This window comes from Macaca thibetana, chromosome 9 (genome assembly GCF_024542745.1).
Source record: "Macaca thibetana thibetana isolate TM-01 chromosome 9, ASM2454274v1, whole genome shotgun sequence".
Classification (NCBI taxonomy): Eukaryota; Metazoa; Chordata; class Mammalia; order Primates; family Cercopithecidae; genus Macaca; species Macaca thibetana.
This window is the reverse complement of record NC_065586.1, coordinates 115,510,807-115,531,673: the sequence shown is the minus strand read 5'-3', so window position 1 is coordinate 115,531,673 and position 20,867 is coordinate 115,510,807. Positions and strand designations below refer to the sequence as shown.

The window sequence follows — 20,867 nt, the reverse complement described above, 5'->3', positions numbered from 1 at the left end:
TCACCGGTAGACGGTGTTCTCGCGGTGGAGGTCTTCTAAGCCGCAGAGGATCTCTGCCGCATAAAACAAGGCCCGCTCCTCCTCGAAGCCGGGGTTGCCCATGTTGTAGATGTGGAACTTCAGGTCGCCCCCGTTCATGATGGTCAGGACCAAGCACAGCGCATCCTTGGTCTCGTAGGCATAGGCGAGGTTGACCTGGGAGCGCAAGAACAGTGCCATGGGGAGGTCATGAAAATGGCCACTCACTTCCGCTTCCCTCCTCAGGATCCTGGGAACTGGGGTGGGAGGGAACAAAGGAGCCTCACCCTGCTCCCCTGCACCCAGATGGCCTCTGCAGTGACCCTGTCTACGGCCTCCTTGGCTGATAAGGGGCTCACACCAGCTCCTCCCATTCAGTGGCTCAAGGTGAGAAGGCCAAGGTGGGTAGGACAGGCTGGCACCCCGACCTCCCAGTGAATCCAACAGGATGGCGTCTGTGCTCCCTCCACAGAAGCACATGTGTGCATCAGCTGGAGAAGACTGGATGGTGCCTTGTTGGCCAGTCAGAAAAGCAGGGCTCACCTGCCCTTCTAGCTGTGGAAGCCATTATCACAGGGCCAAGTGAAGGTGAGCTGGAGGGGCAGTGGGGCTTTGGGAAGTGGAACACAGCCTGGTAAAGGCTTTCTCTTGCATGCAGGATGTGCCTGGTTGATATGGTTTGGCTCTGTGTCCCCACCCAAATCTCATCTCGAATTGTACTCCCATAATTCCCATGTGTTGTGGGAGGGACCCAGTGGGAGATAACTGAATCATGGGGGCAGTTTTTCCCATACTGTTCTTGCGGTAGTGAATATGTCTCACAGATCTGATGGTTTTATAAGGTGAAACCCCTTTCATTTGGTTCTCATTCTTCTCTTGCTACCGCCATGTAAGAAGTGCCTTTCGCCTTCTGCCATGATTGTGGGGCTTCCCCAGTCACGTGGAACTGTAAGTCCATTAAACCGCTTTCTTTTGTAAATTGCCTAGTCTCAGGTATGTCTTTATCAGCAGTGTGAAAACGGACTAATAGAGTAAATTGGTACCAGTAGAGTGAGGCAGTACTGAAAAAAATACCCAAAAACGTAGACACGACTTTGGAACTGGTAACAGGTAGAGGTTGGAACAGTGACGGGCTCAGAAGATAGGAAAATGTGAGAAAGTTTGGAACTTCCTAGAGACTTGTTGAATGGCTTTGCCCAAAATGCTGAGAGTGATATGGATAATAAAGTCCTGGCTGAGGTGGTCTCAGATGGAAATGAGGAACTTGTTGGGAACTGGAGCAAAGGTGACTCTTGTTATGTTTTAGCAAAGAAACTGGTGGCATTTTGCCCCTGCCCTATAGATTTGTGAAACTTTGAACTTGAGAGAGATGATTTAGAGTATCTCACAGAGAAATTTATAAGCAACAAGGCATTCAAGGGGTGACATAGGTGCTGTTAAAGACATTCAGATTTATAAGGGAAGGACGACATAAAGGTTTGGAAAGTTTGCAGCCTGACAATGCAATAGAAAACAAAATCCCATTTTCTGAGGAGAAATTCAGGCTGGCTGACTAAATTTGCATAACTAGCAAGGAGCTGAATGTTAATCCCCAAGACCATGGGGAAAATGTTTCCAGGGCATGTCAGAGGTCTTCACAGCAGCCCCTCCCATCACAGGCCCAGAGGCCTAGGAGGAAAAAGTGGTTTTGCAGGCTGGGTCCAGGGTCCCTGTGCTGTGTGCAGCTGAGGCTGAAACGGGCCAATCTAGAGCTTGGCTGTGGCTGAAACGGGCCAATCTAGAGCTCGAGCCATGGTGGAAACCCCAAGCCTTGGCAGCTTCCATGTAGTGTTGAGCCTGCGAGTGCACAGAAGTCAAGAATTGAGGTTTGGGAACCTCCGCCTAGACTTCAGAAGATGTGTGCAAACACCTGGATGCTCAGGCAGAAGTTTGCTGCAGGGGCGGGGCCCTCATGGAGACCCTCTGCTATGGCAGTGCAGAAGGGAAATGTGGGGTCAGAGCCCCCACACGGAGTCCCTACCGGGGCATGGACTATTGGAGCTGTCAGAAGGGGGCCACCGTCCTCCAGACCCCAGAATGGTAGATCCACTGACAGCTTGCACCATTTGCCTGGAAAATCTGCAGACACTCAATGCCAGCCCATGAAAGCAGCCAGGACGGAGACAGTACCCTGCAAAGTCACAGGGATGGAGTTGCCCAAGGCATCAGCATGATCTGGATGTGAGACATGGAGTCAAAGGAGATCATTTCAGAGCTTTAAGATTTGACTGCTCTGCTGGATTTTGGACTTGCATGGGGCCTGTAGCCCCTTTGTTTTGGCCAATTCCATCCATTTGGAACAGCTGTGCTTACCCAATGCCTGTACCCCTATTGTATCTAGGAAGTAACTAACTTGCTTTTGATTTTACAGGCTTGTAGGTGGAAAGGACTTGCCCTGTCTCAGGTGAGACTGTGGACTGTGTATGGACTTTTGAGTTAATGCTGAAATGAGTTAAGATTTTGGGGGACTGTTGGGAAGGCATGACTGGTTTTGAAATGTGAGGTCATGAGATTTGGGAGTGGCCGGGGTGGAATGATATGGTTTGGCTGTGTCCCCACCCAAATCTCATCTTGAATTGTACTCCCATAATTCCCATGTGTTGTGGGAGGGACCCGGTGGGAGATAATTGAATTGTGGGCAGTTTCTCCCATACTGTTCTCGTGGTAGTGTATAAGTCTCATGAGATCTGATGGTTTTATAAGGGGAAACCCCTTTCACTTGGTTCTCATTCTTCTCTTGCCACCGCCATGTAAGAAGTGCCTTTGCATTCCATCATGATTGTGAGGCCTCCCCAGCCACGTGGAACTGTAAGTCCTTCAAACCTCTTTCTTTTGTAAATTGCTTGGTCTCAGGTATGTCTTCATCAGCAGTGTGAAAATGGACTAATACAATGGTCCACCTGGCAAGGGGCCACCAAGAGAGAGGGGTCTAGTCCTCTGCTGGTGGAGTCCAGACACCCAAGGCTCTGTGAAGCAAGGCCATGGTGGGGCGGCAGGGGCAAATTATGCCAGAAGGTAATCCTTCTCCATGTAGGGAGGTGGCACACATGAAACCCGGCCATTGAGGGCCAGGCTAGGAACTGGCTGTGCCATAAAACTGGTGCATCAACATCAGCTATTTTTGAGGAGAGGAGACAAAATGACAGCTGAGGATGAGTGAGCTCATGGGGACCGTGCTTCTGCTGCAACGGCTACAGCTATCACCTTCCTCCCACATCTGCCCAGGTGATCACTGAGAAAGGGCTCCAGGAGGTGACACTGTGGGAACTCCCTGCCAGGGGCCATGGATGGGGCACAGTTAAAGAAGGTGCAGCCATCGTGACTGAACGCTGTTAAAGACGTGCCACCCAGCTTTGTGAGTCACACGATCCTCTTCCCCGAGCAGGACCCACCAGCACCATCCGTGGCCAGAGCCAGCACCATCCCTTCAGAGACAAGGCTCCGCAGGCAGCATCCAGGGCTTCCTGCTGAAGGGGCTGGTGGTGGGGAGGAAGGTTCTGGACTCAAGGAGGCCCGTGGCTGAAATGATGGCTGGAGTTAGCCTCATCCGCCTCATCTCCACATGCCATGGCACTGCCCACACCTGTACCCCAGACAAGGCTGGCAGCTGAGGGTGGCCTGGGATGAGATCCAAGATGCAAACTTCCATCCTCTTGGACTGCCACTGGTCTGTAGTGTTTTTTTTTGTTTGTTTGTTTGTTTGTTTTACAAAGTCTCACTGTCGCTCATGCTGGAGTGTGGTGGCACGATCTCAGCTCACTGCAATCTCTGCCTCTCAGGTTCAAGTGATTCTCATGCCTCAGCCTCCCAAGTAGCTGGAATTACAGGCGCCCACCACCATGCCCAGGTAATTTTTGTATTTTTAGTAGAGATGGGGTTTTGCCATGTTGGCCAGGTTGGTCTTGAACTCCTGACCTCAAGTGATCTGTCTGTCTCGACCTTCCAAAGTGCTAGGATTATAGGCGTGAGCCACCGTGCCTGGCCCTCTAGTGGTTTAAAGATGGAAAACAATTTCCATCCATGGGGACTGACTATACGGATTATGCTTTATCTCTTCAGGAGAATGATGCCCAACTTTAAAAGGGGCATGAATTAGAGGTCTGGATGGAGAAAAAGATCTACAATGTAAGGCAAAAACATTCCTCCATAAGAGGTACAGAAGATCCCATTGGCTAAAAATAATAAAGCCTGTACATGAATAAAACATGTCTGGAGTGATTAATCAAACAGGGAAGCTTTTCGTTTTATTGTGTATCCTTCTGTGCTGTTTAAATTTTTACCTTGTGTATATATTATTTTTAATGTATGCATGTATTTATTTTTAGAGATGAGGTCTTGCTGTGTCACCCAGGCTGGGGTGCAGTGGCATGATCATGGCTCACTGCAGCCTCAAAGTCCTGGGTTCAAGCAATCCTCCTGCCTCAGCCTTCTGAGTAGCTGGGACTACAGGCATGTACCACTGCACCCAGCTTTATTTTTTATAACAGCATGTAGCAGAAGGTATTAGAGCTGACCAAATATCCATGCACTTCACATTTCCCAGCCTCCCCTGAAATTAACTTGTCTCTGTGTTGACTGGTTCTGGCTGGCAGACTGTGGGTGAAATTGAGGAACATCTGTCCAGTAGAGGCAGTGGAAAGTCTCTGTGTGGAACCCCTAGCACTCACTTTCAAGGCTCCAGACGGGGCAGCTGTTAGATGGAGGTGGTTGACCCAATCTGATTGGACTTCAGGTGAGTGACAGATGAACCTCTGCTGTATTCAGCTACTTAGGGTTTGGGGCAAATTTGTTACCGCAGCAGGGCCCAGCCTAGACTGACTAACACAACGTACACAGACTTGATAGTGCCATTCTAGGATGCTGGTACTAAGGTCCCCAACATGATGGCACCAGCCTAGAGGGTCTGTGGAACCCACAGCTCCCAGGCTGGGCCCAGGTGAACTTGCTTTTGTCCACTGAGGAGTTTACAAAGTGGTCCAGGAGAACAGAGGCGTCAGTCTCACACACAGCAGGGAGGCAGGCACTGGCTGGCTCTGGGGATGGGACAAAGCCAGCCACAATCGACCACAAGAGGCCTTGTGATGGAGGACTGTCTTGCTGCCTTTCTGTAGCTCAGCCCTGTCACTGGCATTCCCCTTCCCTGGGGTGGGGACCTGCCGCATTAGAGGACCACACCCTTCTGGAGGGAGGGAAGCCCCAGTCCACAGAAGGGCGAGCCGGTCACTGGGCCCAGATGCTCACTCACCACAAACTGACTGTTGACCTTCTCGAGGATCTGCTTCTCGTTGAGGGCCATGGACTCCCCTTTCCTCTTTTTGATCCTCTTCTTCTCCAAGCGCTTGCAGGCGTACATTTTACCCGTGGCCCGAACCTGGCAGGCACACACCTGCAGTGCAAGAAAGAAACCAGGGTGGCAGGAGCACTGTGGAGGCCTGTCTCTAGCTCCTCCAGGGCTGGGACCACAGGGCTCCCAGGTGGAGAATGGATGGGGTCAGAGCTGGCCCTGCCTGGCTTCGTGGGTACTCCAGGCTCCCAGGACCCCATGATGCCTGGCCTGGGACCCACGGCTGTCCTGGGCCCTTGCCCTCCCTCCTCCTCCCCTTCGAGGATTCCCAGTCCTGGAAGGGGCAGAATGAGCCACTCACACCAAGGCTTAGATAACTGACTGGGGCCCCAAGTACTGTCCCATTCCCAGGGCAACTGAATTTTCTCCTAGCAGCTGCTGGTAGAGAAGTTTGTTTTGGGAGTAGGTGATAGGAGATCCTCAAGAACCCTGACTTTATAATCCAGATAACTGGGAACCAAAGCATTTGGGCTCAAGTCTTAGTTCTGCGCCACATTTTCTGCGTGCCTTTGGCTGGGTCACCGAATCATTCTGGACCTCAGCTTCCTGATCTCTAAAATGGGAATAACAAGTCTTGCCTCACGTGCTGGGAAGATCGAAGATCGGATAATGTACAACGAAATCTCGAATCTTGCATGACAGCGTCATCCAGGCACTGAGCAGCCAAGGTTGCCCAGCCTCCTCATGCCCTCACATCTCCTCCCCACACACGACCAGGGTGGGCCATTTGTCCCCTGCAGGCTGGACCCTGCCCGAGGCTGGTGGCAGAGCCCCTCTGTCTCACCTGCCCAGCTCCACACCCTCCTTCCACCTTAGACACACCTGATAGCCCCAAGGCCACTGACTCTCCCCCACCCTCACTGCCCCCAGGGCCCACACTGAGCCACTGGCATCCCCGGGGGACCCCTGCGCTGACCCTTTAGGTCGATCCAGAAGGGACAGAAAAGGTGACTTGAATATAAGAACTTTCAATTAAAAACGTGAATGTTCACTCACCTCCCCGAAGCCCCCTTTTCCCAGCACTCGGTACTGCCTGAAAGTGTTTTTGGTCACCGGTTGCCTGGAAGAAAGAAGAGTCCCACACTGCACACTGGTCTCACGGTGCCAAGACTCAGAATCCACAGGAAACAGCGGCACATTGAGAGCAGCTGGGGTGGGGTGTAATTCCGGGAGCCCCACAGCAGCCCCAGGGACCCCCCCAGGAATCAATGCTGGAGACTGGACCTTCAAGGACTTAGTCTGAAGCTGAGTGTTCAAATCCCAAGCCCCCCGGCGCCCAGCCCCCTGCAAGCTGGGGGATGCATAGGCCTCGCTTGCTCAGAAGGCTTGAAAAATGTGAGCACAGAGGTGCTTGACCACACTTTCCACGTGGTTCTCCTCTCTCTGCAAATCATGTGGTTGGTGAAACTCAGAAGTAAGCGGTGCCTTCTGTGCAGGGAGGGGTGGGGGCCAGGCGCCGCAGAGGACCAGCGGCCCACAGAGGACATGGAGGAGGTCACAGCCCTCCCTACACCTGTGCATCTCAGCCTGCCCAGCAGGATGGCAGTGCTTCCTGTCCTGGGCACAGCCTATTCCTTCCTGCGGGCACTCCTGCTGCTGGCCCAGGAGACCTGGCCTCAGGAGGGGGCAGAGGCTGCTGATCTTCAAATCGTGTCCTGGGGATCTTTACCACTGGTTCCCAACCTTTCCACTACTGAGGACCCTTTATTATATTTCCCACATAGATGAGGAACATGAGAAGATCCTGCCTGCCAAGACCGGACTGGAAGTAATGATCGCCTTGCGTCTTCCGACTCCTCGTTTTAATGAGCCAAAGCCATTTATGACATTGAATCAGACAAAACTTCTGATTATGAGGCATGATGGCACTTTTTGGACTAAACAAAGACATGGTCCCATCTAGTTGCCATAAAGGACATCCTGGTGCAGAGGGCTTGTGGTTTGCGTTGCTGGTCTGTCTGGCTACAGATAATCAGCTTAAAACGTGAAAATTGGCTCTTGGCTCTCCAGGACTATTTTTGAGCACTGCCCCTAAACTCCTCAAAAGTCCCGACCAGGGCAGCGGTTGTCTAGAGGCTGAACAGGGCCAAAGAACTGGGTCAGCTGAGGACGACCAGGGAGCCTTCAGTCACCCAGCAGCTCTTGAACGAATGAGTCTTTCCTGGAAATCACATCTGCGGCACTACAGCTGCACTCTGAGGACAGCCCCGAAAAGCCAGGGTACTCTCTGGCACCCTGTCTTGAATTTGCATGCCATGGCTCACTTCTCCCTTCAACAGTGCTTCCTCAGGACGCAGGGCCCAATCCTCACCGAAGCACAGAGCTGCCCTCTGCAGGTCTCCCGCTCTCCCGCACAGGAGCAGCTGGGCAGCCAAAGGGAAGACCTGCCACACGCCTGCCTTTACCATGTGGCCCTGGGAAGCCTTCCCTGCAGCCGCCCCCGAAACCACATGAAGGCTACCCGCCTAACAGTTCACGATGCATGGAGGAGAAACGGTTGGTCGGCGTCTCCACAGAACTCCTCTGCTGGGGGAAATGAGTGGAATGCAAGTTCCCAGGAATTTCTTGGTTAACCTTGGGAGGAAAAAAATCCCTCGACTATTTCAGCAGTGCAGCACGAACAGGGCAGGATCTTGTGCAGGGTGCTATCCATTATGTAGGACATTCATTCCTAGGCCAAGGTCCTGACCTACAGGCTCCAAAAACTTAATGCCTTCAAAAGGGTGAACTCTTAACTTCTTTGCAATCAGGCCACAGATTAAAAAGGACAATTTCTCCATTTCATGTGCTTGGTGCAGATAAGAAAAAGGAAAGCCAGTGACCACTGACAAAGGCTGCTATGGGAACTGGAGTGCTGGGTGGACCAAGGGCCGAGGACTTGGGAGGGGGACTCTGGGTTCAGGTTCCAGCCTTGCCAGGCTCTTGCTGAGTGGCCCAAGGCTGCTCCAACTCCTCTGAGGAAAATTATCATGAGAAGGCCTTACATCCTGTGGAGGGCTCGTTGTAAACTGGTGTTGTGTCAGATGTCATTATTTGAATTCCTAGGAATAAAGGACATACCCTGCTCTGGGGTCTCTATAGTAACAATACCTGCCGCTCCAAGCATGCATGGGGGCTTGTATAATCCTCACACCAGCTCAGGGAGCAGGCATCATTATCATCCCCATTCTGCAGATGAGAACACGGAGGCTTCAAGAAGTGAAATGAGTTGCCCAAGGCCCTGGCTGGTAGTGGTGGGCTGGAGTTGGGGTCTAGGCAGCCCATGCTGCGTATCCTGACCCCACACTGCCACTCTGGGAAGGTACGCACAGATTGGGGTTGTGTGTTTCACAGCCAGGGCTCCAGAACGGGGCGTGGGCATGGTGAACACAGTTCCACTAGACTGCCCTGTAATTGTCAGAATCAGGACTGACCCTCCAGCAAGAGTTGGCTGTTCCTCCCAATATCAGACCTGGTGAAGTAGGGCTAATGGCAGTGATGCTGTTGATGGCGGTGATACTGATGATGGTGGTGATGCTGTTGATGGCAGTGATGCTGTTGACGGCAGTGACGCTGACAATGGCGGTGATACTAATGATGGTGGTAATGCTGTTGATGACAGTGGGATACTGATAACAGCAGTGATGCTGATGATGGCGGTGATGCTGATGATGGCAGTGCTGCTGCTGATGGTGATGATGCTGATGATGGAGGTGATGCTGATGATGGTGGTGATGCTGATGATGGCGATGATGCTGATGATGGAGGTGATGCTGATGATGGCGGTGATGCTGTTGATGGCGGTGATGCTGATGATGGCGGTGATGCTGTTGATGGCGGTGATGCTGTTGATGGCGGTGATGCTGATGATGGTGGTGATGCTGATGATGGTGGTGATGCTGATGATGGTGGTGATACTAATGATGGTGGTAATGCTGTTGATGGCAGTGTGATACTGATAACAGCAGTGATGCTGATGATAGCAGTGATGCTGATGATGGCAGTGATACTGATGATGGCGGTGATGCTGTTGATGGCGGTGATACTGTTGATGGCATTGATGCTGATGATAGCTGTGATGCTGATGATGGCGGTGATACTGATGATGGCGGTGATGCTGTTGATGGTGGTGATGCTGTTGATGGCTGTGATGCTACTGATGGTGGTGATGCTGTTGATGGCGGTGATGCTGATGATGGTGGTGATGCTGTTGATGGCGGTGATGCTGTTGATGGTGGTGATGCTGATGATGGTGATGATGCTGAAGATGGTGGTGATGTTGATGAAGGTGGTGATGCTGATGATGGTGGTGATGTCGATGAAGGCAGTGATGCTGATGATGGTGGTGATGTCGATGAAGGTGGTGATGCTGATGATGGTGGTGATGTTGATGAAGGTGGTGATGCTGTTGATGGCAGTGATGCTGTTGATGGCAGTGGGACATTGATAACAGCAGTGATGCTGATGATGGTGGTGATGCTGATGATAGCAGTGATGCTGATGATGGCGGTGATACTGATGATGGCGGTGATACTGATGATGGCGGTGATGCTGTTGATGGCGGTGATGCTGTTGATGGCACTGAATGCTGATGATAGCGGTGATGCTGATGATGGCGGTGATACTGATGATGGCGGTGATGCTGCTGATGGCTGTGATGCTGTTGATGGCTGTGATGCTACTGATGGTGGTGATGCTGTTGATGGCGGTGATGCTGATGATGGTGGTGATGCTGTTGATGGCAATGATGCTCTTGATGGTGGTGATGCTGATGATGGTGATGCTGCTGACAATGGTGGTGATGTTGATGAAGGTGGTGATGCTGATGATGGTGGTGATGTCGATGAAGGCAGTAATGCTGATGATGGTGGTGATGTCGATGAAGGTGGTGATGCTGTTGATGGCGGTGATGCTGTTGATGGCATTGATGCTGATGATAGCAGTGATGCTGATGATGGTGGTGATGGTGATGATGGTGATGATGGTGGTGACGGACGCAACAACTGCATTCAGCAGTTTATTTCCTGTGGTCAAATGGCTGAGCTTTGCGGAACACCTGCCTTGTTCCAGCAGGTATTGTGCTTATCTCCCCCTCAGCCCAAGCCCACAATGCAGGCACAATCATCCCCATTTTACAAATGAGGACGCTGAGGTGTGGAGACGTGAGTGACCCTTTCTGAGGCCCCTCCTTGGGAAGAGGCAGAGGCGGGACTCGGACCCAGGCTGGGGGCTCTGGTGCCTCCAGTAGATGTCTAGGCCAATCCTTTGCCTCTCAAGCTCTCCTGGAGCCATGATGTGCCTGTGCAGGGTGGACAGCAGCCATTAAGGAGGCCATCTCTGGTCACGCTGTCATCCCCACTAGTCAGGTGGAGAGAAGGCAGCCGTCCATGGCTGCAGAGCCCAGGGCTTTCTGCTGGGTTTCCGGAAGCAGGCAGGGAAGGGCTGTGAACGGGGCTCAGAGGGGCTCCTGGCCTGCAGCTGCCTGAGTGTCTACGGGGGACGCAACCAGCTGTGGGGCTGGCAGACAGCAGTGGATGGCTCCTTTCTCACCAGATGCCCCCAGATGGCTGTGCGTGCCAGGCCTCTGGGCTGTGGGAGGGGAGGCTCCCACCCTCGTCTGCCAGCTCAGCCCAGCATGGACTTTACACAGGCATCGCCCCGCTCTGCAAATCCTGGGCCAGTGAAGGTGGCAGAGCACTGCGCTGGGGCCTCGTCAGCAGCACTGCTGGCTTCCTGGGTGACGAGCTCAGTCAGGTCCTATGTTCTGCTTCCTCACCTGTCACAGCGGGGACACAACTGCCCAAGTCACAGCCACACATGGGCGAGTACTTTGAAGAGAGTAAGGCGGCAAGCACACAGGAAAAGATGCTTGGTCTCCCCCATTATTAGAGAGACAAGAAAATAAGCAACAAGGAAGCTGTCCTGCTCGCTCACTGGGCAGGAAAACACGAGAACAGTGTTGGTGGAGCTGAGGAGCAGGCACTCAGGCACTGTTGCACTGGAGGTCAGGGGCAGCTGTTTTGGATGGCGGCTTAACAGCACTCACAGTTTAAAATCAGGTGCCTTCTGACCCAGAAATTCCTCTGCTAGGAATTTCTCTGGATGTACTTGCAGAAGTACTTAAAGATGTATGTACAAAGCTACTTATTACTTAGGGAGGGCTGCACACAGAAAAATGGAGAACTACCTCAATATTGATCAACAGGGCACTGGATTAAATCAAGGATGTGCAACTACTCCAAGGAATATGGCAGCTCTTTATTCGCTAGCAGAGAAAGTGTTCCCAAAGACAGTGAAGCAAAAAAGTAAGAACAAGATGCCGTTTACGTTTGTGTGAATGTGTGTGTGTGTGTGTGCACTTGAATAAGCAAAAGCATTTCTAGAATACACAACTTAATTAACAGGACGAGTCGGGTTAATTTTGTTTTAACCATGAGCCCATGGGAGGTAACTGATTTTTATGTGAATTCTCAGATGAAAAATGTGTACCCTCTGCCTCCCTGATCTGTATGGGGTGTTGTGGACTCACCCTTCCAACCACTTCCACTGGAGAAAGCGGTCAAAATACATGCTGTCCAGATATTCGTGGAATGGTTCTCCCCTCAGGTACTCGTGGACAGACCTGGCGCAGATGGAACAAGAGGGTGAACATTTTATAATCCCGATCTTCAAGCACGGAGGCAAAGCAGTATCCAGCTTTGGAAATGCAAGAAAACAGGGCTCTCAACCCATGCAGACGCAGCACGTCTGGCCAGAGGTCCTGCCATTCTGCTGAGCGTTGTGTGAACCTGGTTGGTCCTGCCAACACTTGTTGGGCACCTGCCATGTGTTGGGTACTGTTCTAGGTCCTGGGATACAGCTGGGAGCAAATGGTTGGCATTGTATGTGGGACACAAACAGCGAATAGCAAACATGAATTAAACAATCCCAGAGGTATGTCATGAATGAGTTCGGGGGGACTGCGAGGGTAGAGGGGTCTCTCTGAAGAAGGGACCTTAAGCTGAGAACAGACGAAGACTTAACGAGGTGCAGGGAGGGGCTGGGAATCAGGGGTGGTAGGTGGTTGGGGGAAGGGTGGGGCCACAGCCCCTCAGAACTGCAGCTCTGGATCTGGTCTTGGACTAGCAAAGCCACTGGGAGTTTTTTATGCATGCAGCGGAATTTACTGGTCACCCGCTGTGGGCCAGGCGCCAGGTTGAGCCCTGGGATGCCGTGGATCTCTATGGATCTTAGGCCATCAGGGCAGGTTCTGAAGCTGCCTGCAGGTAGCTTCTTTCCTTTAGAAAGTGGCCACGCTGAGTAATCTAGCACAGGCACTTGGGGCCTGGGCAAGGGAGGGGACTACGGCAGGTGGTGCACATCAGAGGCTGTGTCCTGCCAAACCTGAAAGCCATGGTTGGGAGCCAAGATGGCCATTCCCTCAGGGTCAGGGTCACCAACCAAGATCACACCCACTGTCAGATCTGACTCCTGGGCAGCTCCAAGAGAGCAGCAACCAAGCTTGCTCTGTCTACCAGGGCCTCTCCCCAGCACCTAACCCAGGGCTTAGTCCCAGGACAGCCCTCCCAGCTCCCCTCTAAGTGTATGCAGGTTGCTATTTTTCTTGTATAAACTCCATGAAAGCCAGGACTGGGTTCTTGTTCACCTTGGTATCCCCTAGCACCCAGCACAGTGCCAGGTACACAGTAGGTACTCAATTGATGTCTGTGGTGCTGAATAAGGGCACACAAAAAGCCTCTAGGCTCATCCAGCTATGTGGGGTAACCTGGCTTTGGAGAGCTTGCACGAGCGTGTGTGTGTGTGTGTGCACCTGTGTCAGCAAGTGTGTGTGCACTTGTGTGTGTGTGTTTGTACTTGTGTGTGCTCCTCGGTGCTCATGCCTTCAGTGTATGTGTGTGCAGGATGGGGTGGGGTTTAGTTGGTACTCTGCTGGCAGCATGGCCGTCGACTCGTCTCGCCCCCTGCGGGGTGGATGTGCCACCTGCAGACAAGGTGACAGGGCTCAGCTGAGAAGCGCCCTCTGCATCAGTGGCACTGGCTCTGGTTGGTGGTGGTGGTGGGGGTTGAGGACCCTGGGAAAGATCTCCAAACCACCCAGACAGGGTCAAATGTTTGCACATTCCTCTGTCTCAACAGCCTGGAGAGCCACTTGCTTTCAACGCCCTTAGCAGCAGATGTTTTCTTTGGACTTGGCATCTCGATATCTTTTTCTCTTCATGGGAAGTATACAAACAGTTGGTATAACTTGGCTGAAGCTGTCAGGCACGGAAGAGCTGCCTCAGTGCCCTGTACGGTCAGGTGGAGAGCTGTGGCGTCCCATCTCCGGGCAGCCCAGGGAGGACAGGCCAGGTGGCTGGGGCACTTACTGTGCACAAGCAGAGAAGAGTTCCTTGCACGGCTTCTGCAGGAGCTTCTCCTCCGTCTGGGAGACCAGGTCTCGGCCAACTTGGGCTATGAAAACAGGGGACTGGAAGAAGGAAGGGAAGGGAGGTGGTCAGTGAGGAGCCAGCAGCAGTGTGGCCAGGTTTGCCCACAGGTGTTGGGCCAAGAGCCAGCCAGGCTCCAGGTGCTGGTGTACCTGGCAGCCCGTCTCTGCCCCAGCGTGTGACCGGCTGCCCCTCCAGCCTGCACCTGGCTCAGGGCTACCTGGACACTGGTGATCTGGGGAGGTGGCTGAGCTGGAAGGTGGTGAATGAGCCCAGGTTCAGGGTGAGACTTCTGGCTGTGCCACTTACAGGCTGTGTGACCTCATGGAAGTCACTTGGCTTCTCTGAGCCTCATTCCTCATCTGCATAACATTGATAATGACAGTCCCCATGGCCTGGGCATGTAGTCAGAGCTGACAAGGTGTGCAAATGCTCCCAACCATAAGGGGCTATGCAGCATGACCCAGCCCATCATTAAGTCCCCAGCAGGCTTGGTGACGCCCCTTGGCCGTGCTGGGCTTCTTTCCTCCGAGGGCAAAACAGAAGATGAACACCTGCCCAGCCTCGAGGTTCATGTGTGAAAGGGTTTGGATCAGGCCCAGGTGGACAGGCAGGCTCAGGAGGGAGGAGGGGTCAGGAGGGGAGGGGAGCTGTAGCCCTGGAGCTGCAGGCCTGGGTTTGAATCCCAGATCTGTAACTCGCAGCTGTGGCCTTGGTCTTAACTGCTCAGCCTCACTCTTGTCAGGAAGATGATCGGGAAAAGGGGTTTCTCTCGGAGCCAATCAATAAAAACTTCAGGTAAGGCATTTGGCCCAGATCTGGCCGTAGTAGCCAGCACGAAACAAACGTCACCCCCATTGTTTCTTTCTCTTTCTAGGTTAAGCTGCTGGCCTGAGTATTTTAAGTTTGAAAGGACATTTCCAAGAGTTGCTGTGTCCTACCCAGGAGGGGCAGCCGCATCTGGAAGGCAGCTCCACCCAGGGCAGGCCTCACCCTACCCCGTCCCCTCCTCCTACCATTCACCCTCTGCCAGCTGTTCCCAGGGGCTGACTCACCAGCTGGGCTTTGAGATGGGTTTTTAATAAATTACAGGGATAATTGAGAAAATTGCTGGGAGTGGGCTCAGAAAGATAGGGTGTGGACACAGCTCTCTCCCAGAAGGATGCTGAAATCTGAAAGCCTTGCCTCCTCTTCCCTACGGGGCTGATTTGCTAAGTCCACCGGATGGTTTCTCAGGGCGGGGAGGTGTCAATCCCCGGGGGTGGAGGGGATGCCCGAGGCGGCAGCTGGCCTGTCCTTCGTGAACGAAATCAGTGGCTTGTTTTCTGTTCCCCACGGTCCTGAATGTCCAAATCCCTTCCTTCCTTCTTTATTTCTTTTCTAGGCCCAGCCCTCTCTGAGGCTCACCCCTGCCCTCAGGGTCTCCCTACTGAGCCAGGCCTGAGAGGCTTTAGCTTCTTGGGGGCAGCCTGCGGTGCGGATGCAAGCTGCTGTGACAGTGAACACTGCTTACCCAAGTGCAGGCCAAGCCACTCCCACCAGACAGCAGGCTCAGAGCACATTTCCCCGTTACCATCAGCAGCCTGGGTAGCGGCTGCTCTCTCCGACCTGCCTTCCCACTCTGCCTCAGGAGACACAGAAGAGCAACCCACAGAGCACGGGTCACAACTTTTGCAGAAAAGATGCTTGATGTCATGGGAGGAGCCCCAGGCCAAGAGCCAAGAGCCAGGAGCCTGAGCTCTGGCCCGGCCTCCGACCTTGGCCATTTTGTGCTTCCGTCTCACCCTCTGAAACAGGAAGGAACTGCCCCAGAGATGCCCAAAGGGTCCTTTGAGATTTGGGCATCGACAACTGGGGGCTTGTGCTTCTAAGACTTAGAGAACTTTCTTGGGAATTCTGGCAGCTGAGTCTCTTGGGAACCCGTACCTCCAGGCTACTTCAGAGCAACTGAATATCACAACAAATCCTGAGGCCCTGGGCAAATCTGCTTCAGGAAGGAGAGCTGATGGCTTGGCCCCCCACAGTCCAGGAGGGCCCAAGGCCTGGCACAGAGCTGGTGCTGGCTGTCTGTTCATGAGCAAGACGATACAACGTGTTGTGCCAGGATATGACCTTGAGCCTGGTGCGAGTCAGCAAGGACCAGATAGAGATGCCAGCAGGGTGGACCATGGGGAGAAACAGAGCGGTTAGAAGGGGGACCTGAGTTGCCCACCTGTGTGCACTCTGCAGGGTTCTGCCTTTGTTTCCACCTAGGGAGGACCCACCCTTACCCATCACAGGCACAGCCTGGTGCCAGGCAGGGGTAGAATTAAAAGATGAAGATGAACCCAGGCAGGACTCAGTGGCTCATGCCTATAATCCCAGCACTTTGGGAGGCCAAGGCAAGAGGATTGCTTGAGGCCAAGAGACCAGCCTGGGCAACATAGTGACAGCCTATCTCTACCAAAAAAAAAAAAAATTAGCCAAACATGGCGGCTTGCCTGTAGTCTCAGCTACTTGGGAGGCTGAGGTGGGAGGCTTCCCTGAGCCCAAGAAGTCGAGGCTGAAGTGAGTCATGATCACACCACTGCACTCTAGCCTGGGCAACAGGGTGAGACCCTGTCTCAGAAAAAAAAAAAAAAAAAAAAAAAAGAAAAGAGAAAAAAAAAGAAAAAAGAGATGGAGCCAGTGTGGTTTTGACCTCAAAATACCTTTTCTCCAGTAAGACAGAAATGATATAATATAAGGTATAATATCCTAACAGAAAACTTCTTATGCCTCTCGGTTGTACTGTACGTGGTAAAGTACAAAACGGGCTGGCTGAAATTCAGTGGCTTTCAAAGCTTCTTTCTCCTTGTTTTGTTTGTTTGTTTTAGTAGCAAACTTTTCTCCCCCAAATGAAATTTATTCACAGACCCAATATTTAAAACCTATAAAAATAATTTAATTGGTAACAATGGTTTACATATATCGAAGGCTAACTCTAGTTAGGTACTGTGCTAAACACATTGCTTCATTAATTCACTGAATCATACCCTGAGGTATCTATTATCATAGTGCCCATTTTGCAGATGAGGAAACTGAGGTTCACAAAGGTTAAGTAACCCTGAGGTTCTCAGGGTCACCCAGCCAATAAGTGCCTGAGAGGGGATTTGAACCTAGGTTGGGTGTCTAATGAGTGAGATCTGGCTGGAGGGAGTGGGCTGTCTGGGCCACCTGTGCCTCCTCTCACCTTATCCCCTCAGGACCCATGAGATCTGACCCTAGCCCCCCGTACTCTGCAGAGCTCAGCATGAGGACCAGGGTGCTGTTTGGTCCCATAGCAGAGGCAAGTGGCACAGCTCGAGACAATGAGCTCCACGGCTCAGAGAAGGGAGGGGCCGTTGTGAGCTGGGGTCATCTGGGAAAGGCTTTATGGAAGATGGAGTAAGGGTCAAAGCAGAATTTGACCCTCCTACCTGCAGGCGGGGACAGCCAACTGGACTCCCTTCTCAGCAGATGTGAGAAGGGGCTTGTCCAGGCTCTAGAGGTGACCCAACTGTGTACATGAAGTCACACCACTCTCATACTTTGGACTGGCTGGCGGGGGATCTCTGCCCAAAGGCAAAGCCCTAACAAGGGAGTTAATGAGTGGAAGAAGCAGGGGAGTTTCTCTGCTTCAAGACCTCCCCATGAATGCCTGCCCCTTGTGGCCTTGCACAGCTAAAGCTACCCTGTGGTCAGCCTCAACGTGGGGAGCCAGCCTGGCCCTGCCAGAGTCCACTCTGATGACGGTCAGGGTGACACCCAGCTACCCCTGAAGAGGGCTCCGTGACTATCTTTCTGGAACAGCTGAAGACACCAAGATATGTCCTGGGGACACAGCTGTGTAGCCTGGGGTGCTGGACAGACAGCTCTCTCCCCTCTGGCTGGATGAGAAAGGCCTTGCCTGCCACAAGGAACCTTGGGCTGTGAGGACCCCTCTGGCAATCAGTCCCCAGTGCTGAGCTCCCCACCCACTTCTTTGGTGAAGGACCCTCCCCTTCTGGTCCCCACTGAAGCTGGGGAGAGACAGAGGTGACCTTGAAGCTGGGTGCACTTTGACCCGGTTCCTCTGTATAAAAGCCCCCTTCACCTGGAGGTAAAAGAACCTGCTCTGCCTCCCTGTTGGGATGGGAAATTGACCTTGAATCCTCCTCCTGCAATAGAGGCACCTGGAGCCGCACTGGGCCTGGGGAGCCAAAGCTGCCTGCTGTTCCAGCGAGCAGATCAGACAGAGCTCATGCTGGTCTGCAACTCCCTTCAGGACCCACGACAACTCACCCCTTCTTCCCACCTCATCCCTATGGCCCAGACTCACCCTCTGCTCTATGCCACTGGTTCTGGGGATCCAGGCAGTTCCTGATGTCCGTGATAACCAGAATGTACCTTTTCAGGCAGCAAGAGATGACGCTTGCCTGGGATGTTTTTCTGGACACCACAGGGCACTGAGAAAAGCTCTTCCCACCACTTGGAACGTAAGTAGGGCAGACCCCCCACCAAAATGGATGAAGTACGCCTAGGGTGGCTTCGCACCTTCACTCCTCTCTAAGCCCCTCCCCTCCCTTTTGTCCTCATCTCACGCATCCTCTACTGCTGTGACTTTAAACTCTAACATACCACGTAGGTCACCTCTCTCATCTTCTGTTCCATCAGAACGGAAAGCTCTGGGATATCCAGGCATGGTGTGGATGACGTATTGCTGACCAGTAATGATTCAACGCATGGGAGCCTCGGAATTTTCAAAGATGGGACCGTCGGGGTGGCAGTCTGGTTGGAGAGAAGAGCTAGGGGCCTGTCCTGAAGCTGCGTTTGTATAGCAGTGGGTTTAGAGTGAATGGGGTGACTTGCTGGCTAATCCCTTGCCCCTAGTACCCCTTGGTACAGCAACTGCTCGACGCCTCACCCCTCCCAGGTCAGCTGCAGCTTCACAGGCACCATCTGTGCTTAACCTGAAGCAGGAAAGATCTAGGGTATTTCAGGCGCTGAGGCAGGCTGGGGAGGAGGGGTGCTGAGGAGGAAGGTAGCGGCCTGGCCTGGGCATGAAGCCACCCCAGTGAGCACCACACTCTGCCCGATCCGGGAAGCATGTGTGGATCACCCACCACACCCAAGGCTGATGGTCAGACGCCCACCCACAGCGGCGTTACAGAGGCGTTACACCCAAGTGCAACAGCAGACGACAGCCCAACCCCAGCTCTGCCTCTGCCCATTCAGCCAAGGCCCACAGGGCAGGCCATCCACAAGGTGGAGCCATAGCTTCCCTATGCTCCTTCACCCCACCAGCCTGCCAGCCTTCTGGTCCCTAAAGACAGGAGGCCAGGTGGGCACACCTGGAATAATTACCAACTGACTATAATCTCAGACCAGAGCAGTGCGGCCTCTGCAGTAACAACTGAGGGGAAGAAGGGGATCAATTTGGCCAGGCGCGGTGGCTCACACCTGTAATCCCAGCACTTTGGGAGGCCGAGGTGGGTGGGTCACCTGAGGTCCGGAGTTCGAGTCCAGCCTGGCCAACATGGTGAAACCCCATCTCTACTAAAAATACAAAAGTTAGCCGGGCGTGGTGGCGCACGCCTGTAATCCCAGCTACTCAGGAGGCTGAGGCATGAGAATCGCTTGAACCCGGGAGGCAGAGGTTGCAGTGAACCGAGATCACTGAGCCACTGCACTCCAACCTGGGCAACAGAGTGAGATGCGGTCTCAAATTTAAAAAGAGAGAGAGAGAGAAAAAAAACAGATCAATTCGAGAGGGAGCCCTGGAGAGGTAATACAGGCCTGGACCTTGAAGGAGAGAGAAGCTGGACTGCAGGGCCCGGGCCTGGAGGCTGGAGCCAGCACTGAATAGAAGGGGAGACGCTGCGCTGCCTGGAGTCAGAGGGACTAGTGATGATCATGGGAAATAAGCAGGAATGGCTGACAGGGCATGCTGCCATCGTGTGAGGCTGACCCTCTCCTGGGGCAGCCACCGGTGGCTGAGTCATCAGCCCTGAGGATGACGTCGCCAAGGCGGCTGCACCTGCTCTCCCGGCACTGCTCCCTGCCTCTTCACCACGAATGACTGACATGAGGAAGGGACATCATTTCCTGCATCAGTGAGAAACTCCAGATGTTTGAGGCTCTGGTTCCCAAAGCATCTCCCTACATTAACATCCCTTGTTTCAAGTGTCAGAGTGGAGATGCAATCAGCTGTACTTAGCTGGTGTCCTTGGAGGCACCCAGGGATGGAGGGGGACTGAAAGGCCATGAAATCAACTCAGAGCTACACCTGGAGGCCTCCCCAGGAGCCACTAATAATCCTCTGTCCCGTGTCACCCGGGGAACTGTCCGGAAACACAGGCCTGACACTCGTTCAGAATTCAAGAGTGAGACAGTGCAGGAGGAGGGGGAGATCAGAGGACTGTCCAGGAAAGACCCCTCAGGGCTTAGCCCTTCAACCCACTCACGGCACAGATGGGGAAACTGAGAGAAGGGGTCCCCTCCAAGTCACTTGCTGGCCCATGGCAGAGCCAGGATTGGCACCTCCAACTGGGAGGCATGGATCTGGGTGGTATAAGCCCTTAGCCAAGTGTCCTGAGCCAGCCCTCTAGGAAGGACATGGCTTTGGCCTCCTTGGCCCCAGTCCAAACCAGCTGGTCCCCATTTCACAGCTGGGGACACTCACATCCAGCAACCTCAGCCCTGGCATCTCTGCCACCCACCGCCTCCTCTCCATCTCTAGCTGGCTGCCCTGGTTTGGAGGATTCTCTTCTCTTGCTTGGACCACTGAGGAGGCCCCTCACAGGTCTCTGTTATCTTTGCTCTTTCATTTGACACAATGGCCCCCAAAGGAGTTTTTCTGCACTACACAGCATCAGCAGCCTCCATTGCCTATAGGACTAAGTCTAGTGGCTTCTTAGACCTGGCCCCTGACACCCTGCCTGACCTGCTTCCCCTTTCTGTCCCCTCCTCTCCAGTGCTCTGGCCCCACACTGGCTGTTTTCTGGGCACACTCCAGCTTTCTGGCTACTGGACCTTCGCTCGGGGCCTTCATTCCTTCCCACCCCTTCATGGCATGTCCAAAC

At 53.2% G+C, this 20,867-nt stretch overlaps 2 protein-coding genes across 2 annotated transcripts in view; one reads left to right on the top strand and one right to left on the bottom strand.

Annotated features, from left to right (window-relative positions):
- Positions 1-20,867, top strand: part of PRDX3 (peroxiredoxin 3) — a 497,514-nt gene that overhangs the window by 228,154 nt on the left and 248,493 nt on the right. The window lies entirely within an intron of this gene.
- GRK5 (G protein-coupled receptor kinase 5) overlaps positions 1-20,867 on the bottom strand; it is a 249,292-nt gene that overhangs the window by 19,590 nt on the left and 208,835 nt on the right. Inside the window, exons 5-9 of the mRNA XM_050803971.1 lie at positions 13,747-13,847; positions 11,910-12,002; positions 6,398-6,461; positions 5,303-5,443; positions 5-195 (exon numbers count right to left, since the gene is read on the bottom strand). Coding sequence (XP_050659928.1) covers positions 5-195; positions 5,303-5,443; positions 6,398-6,461; positions 11,910-12,002; positions 13,747-13,847 — 590 coding nt within the window. The remainder of the gene's footprint in view (positions 1-4; positions 196-5,302; positions 5,444-6,397; positions 6,462-11,909; positions 12,003-13,746; positions 13,848-20,867) is intronic.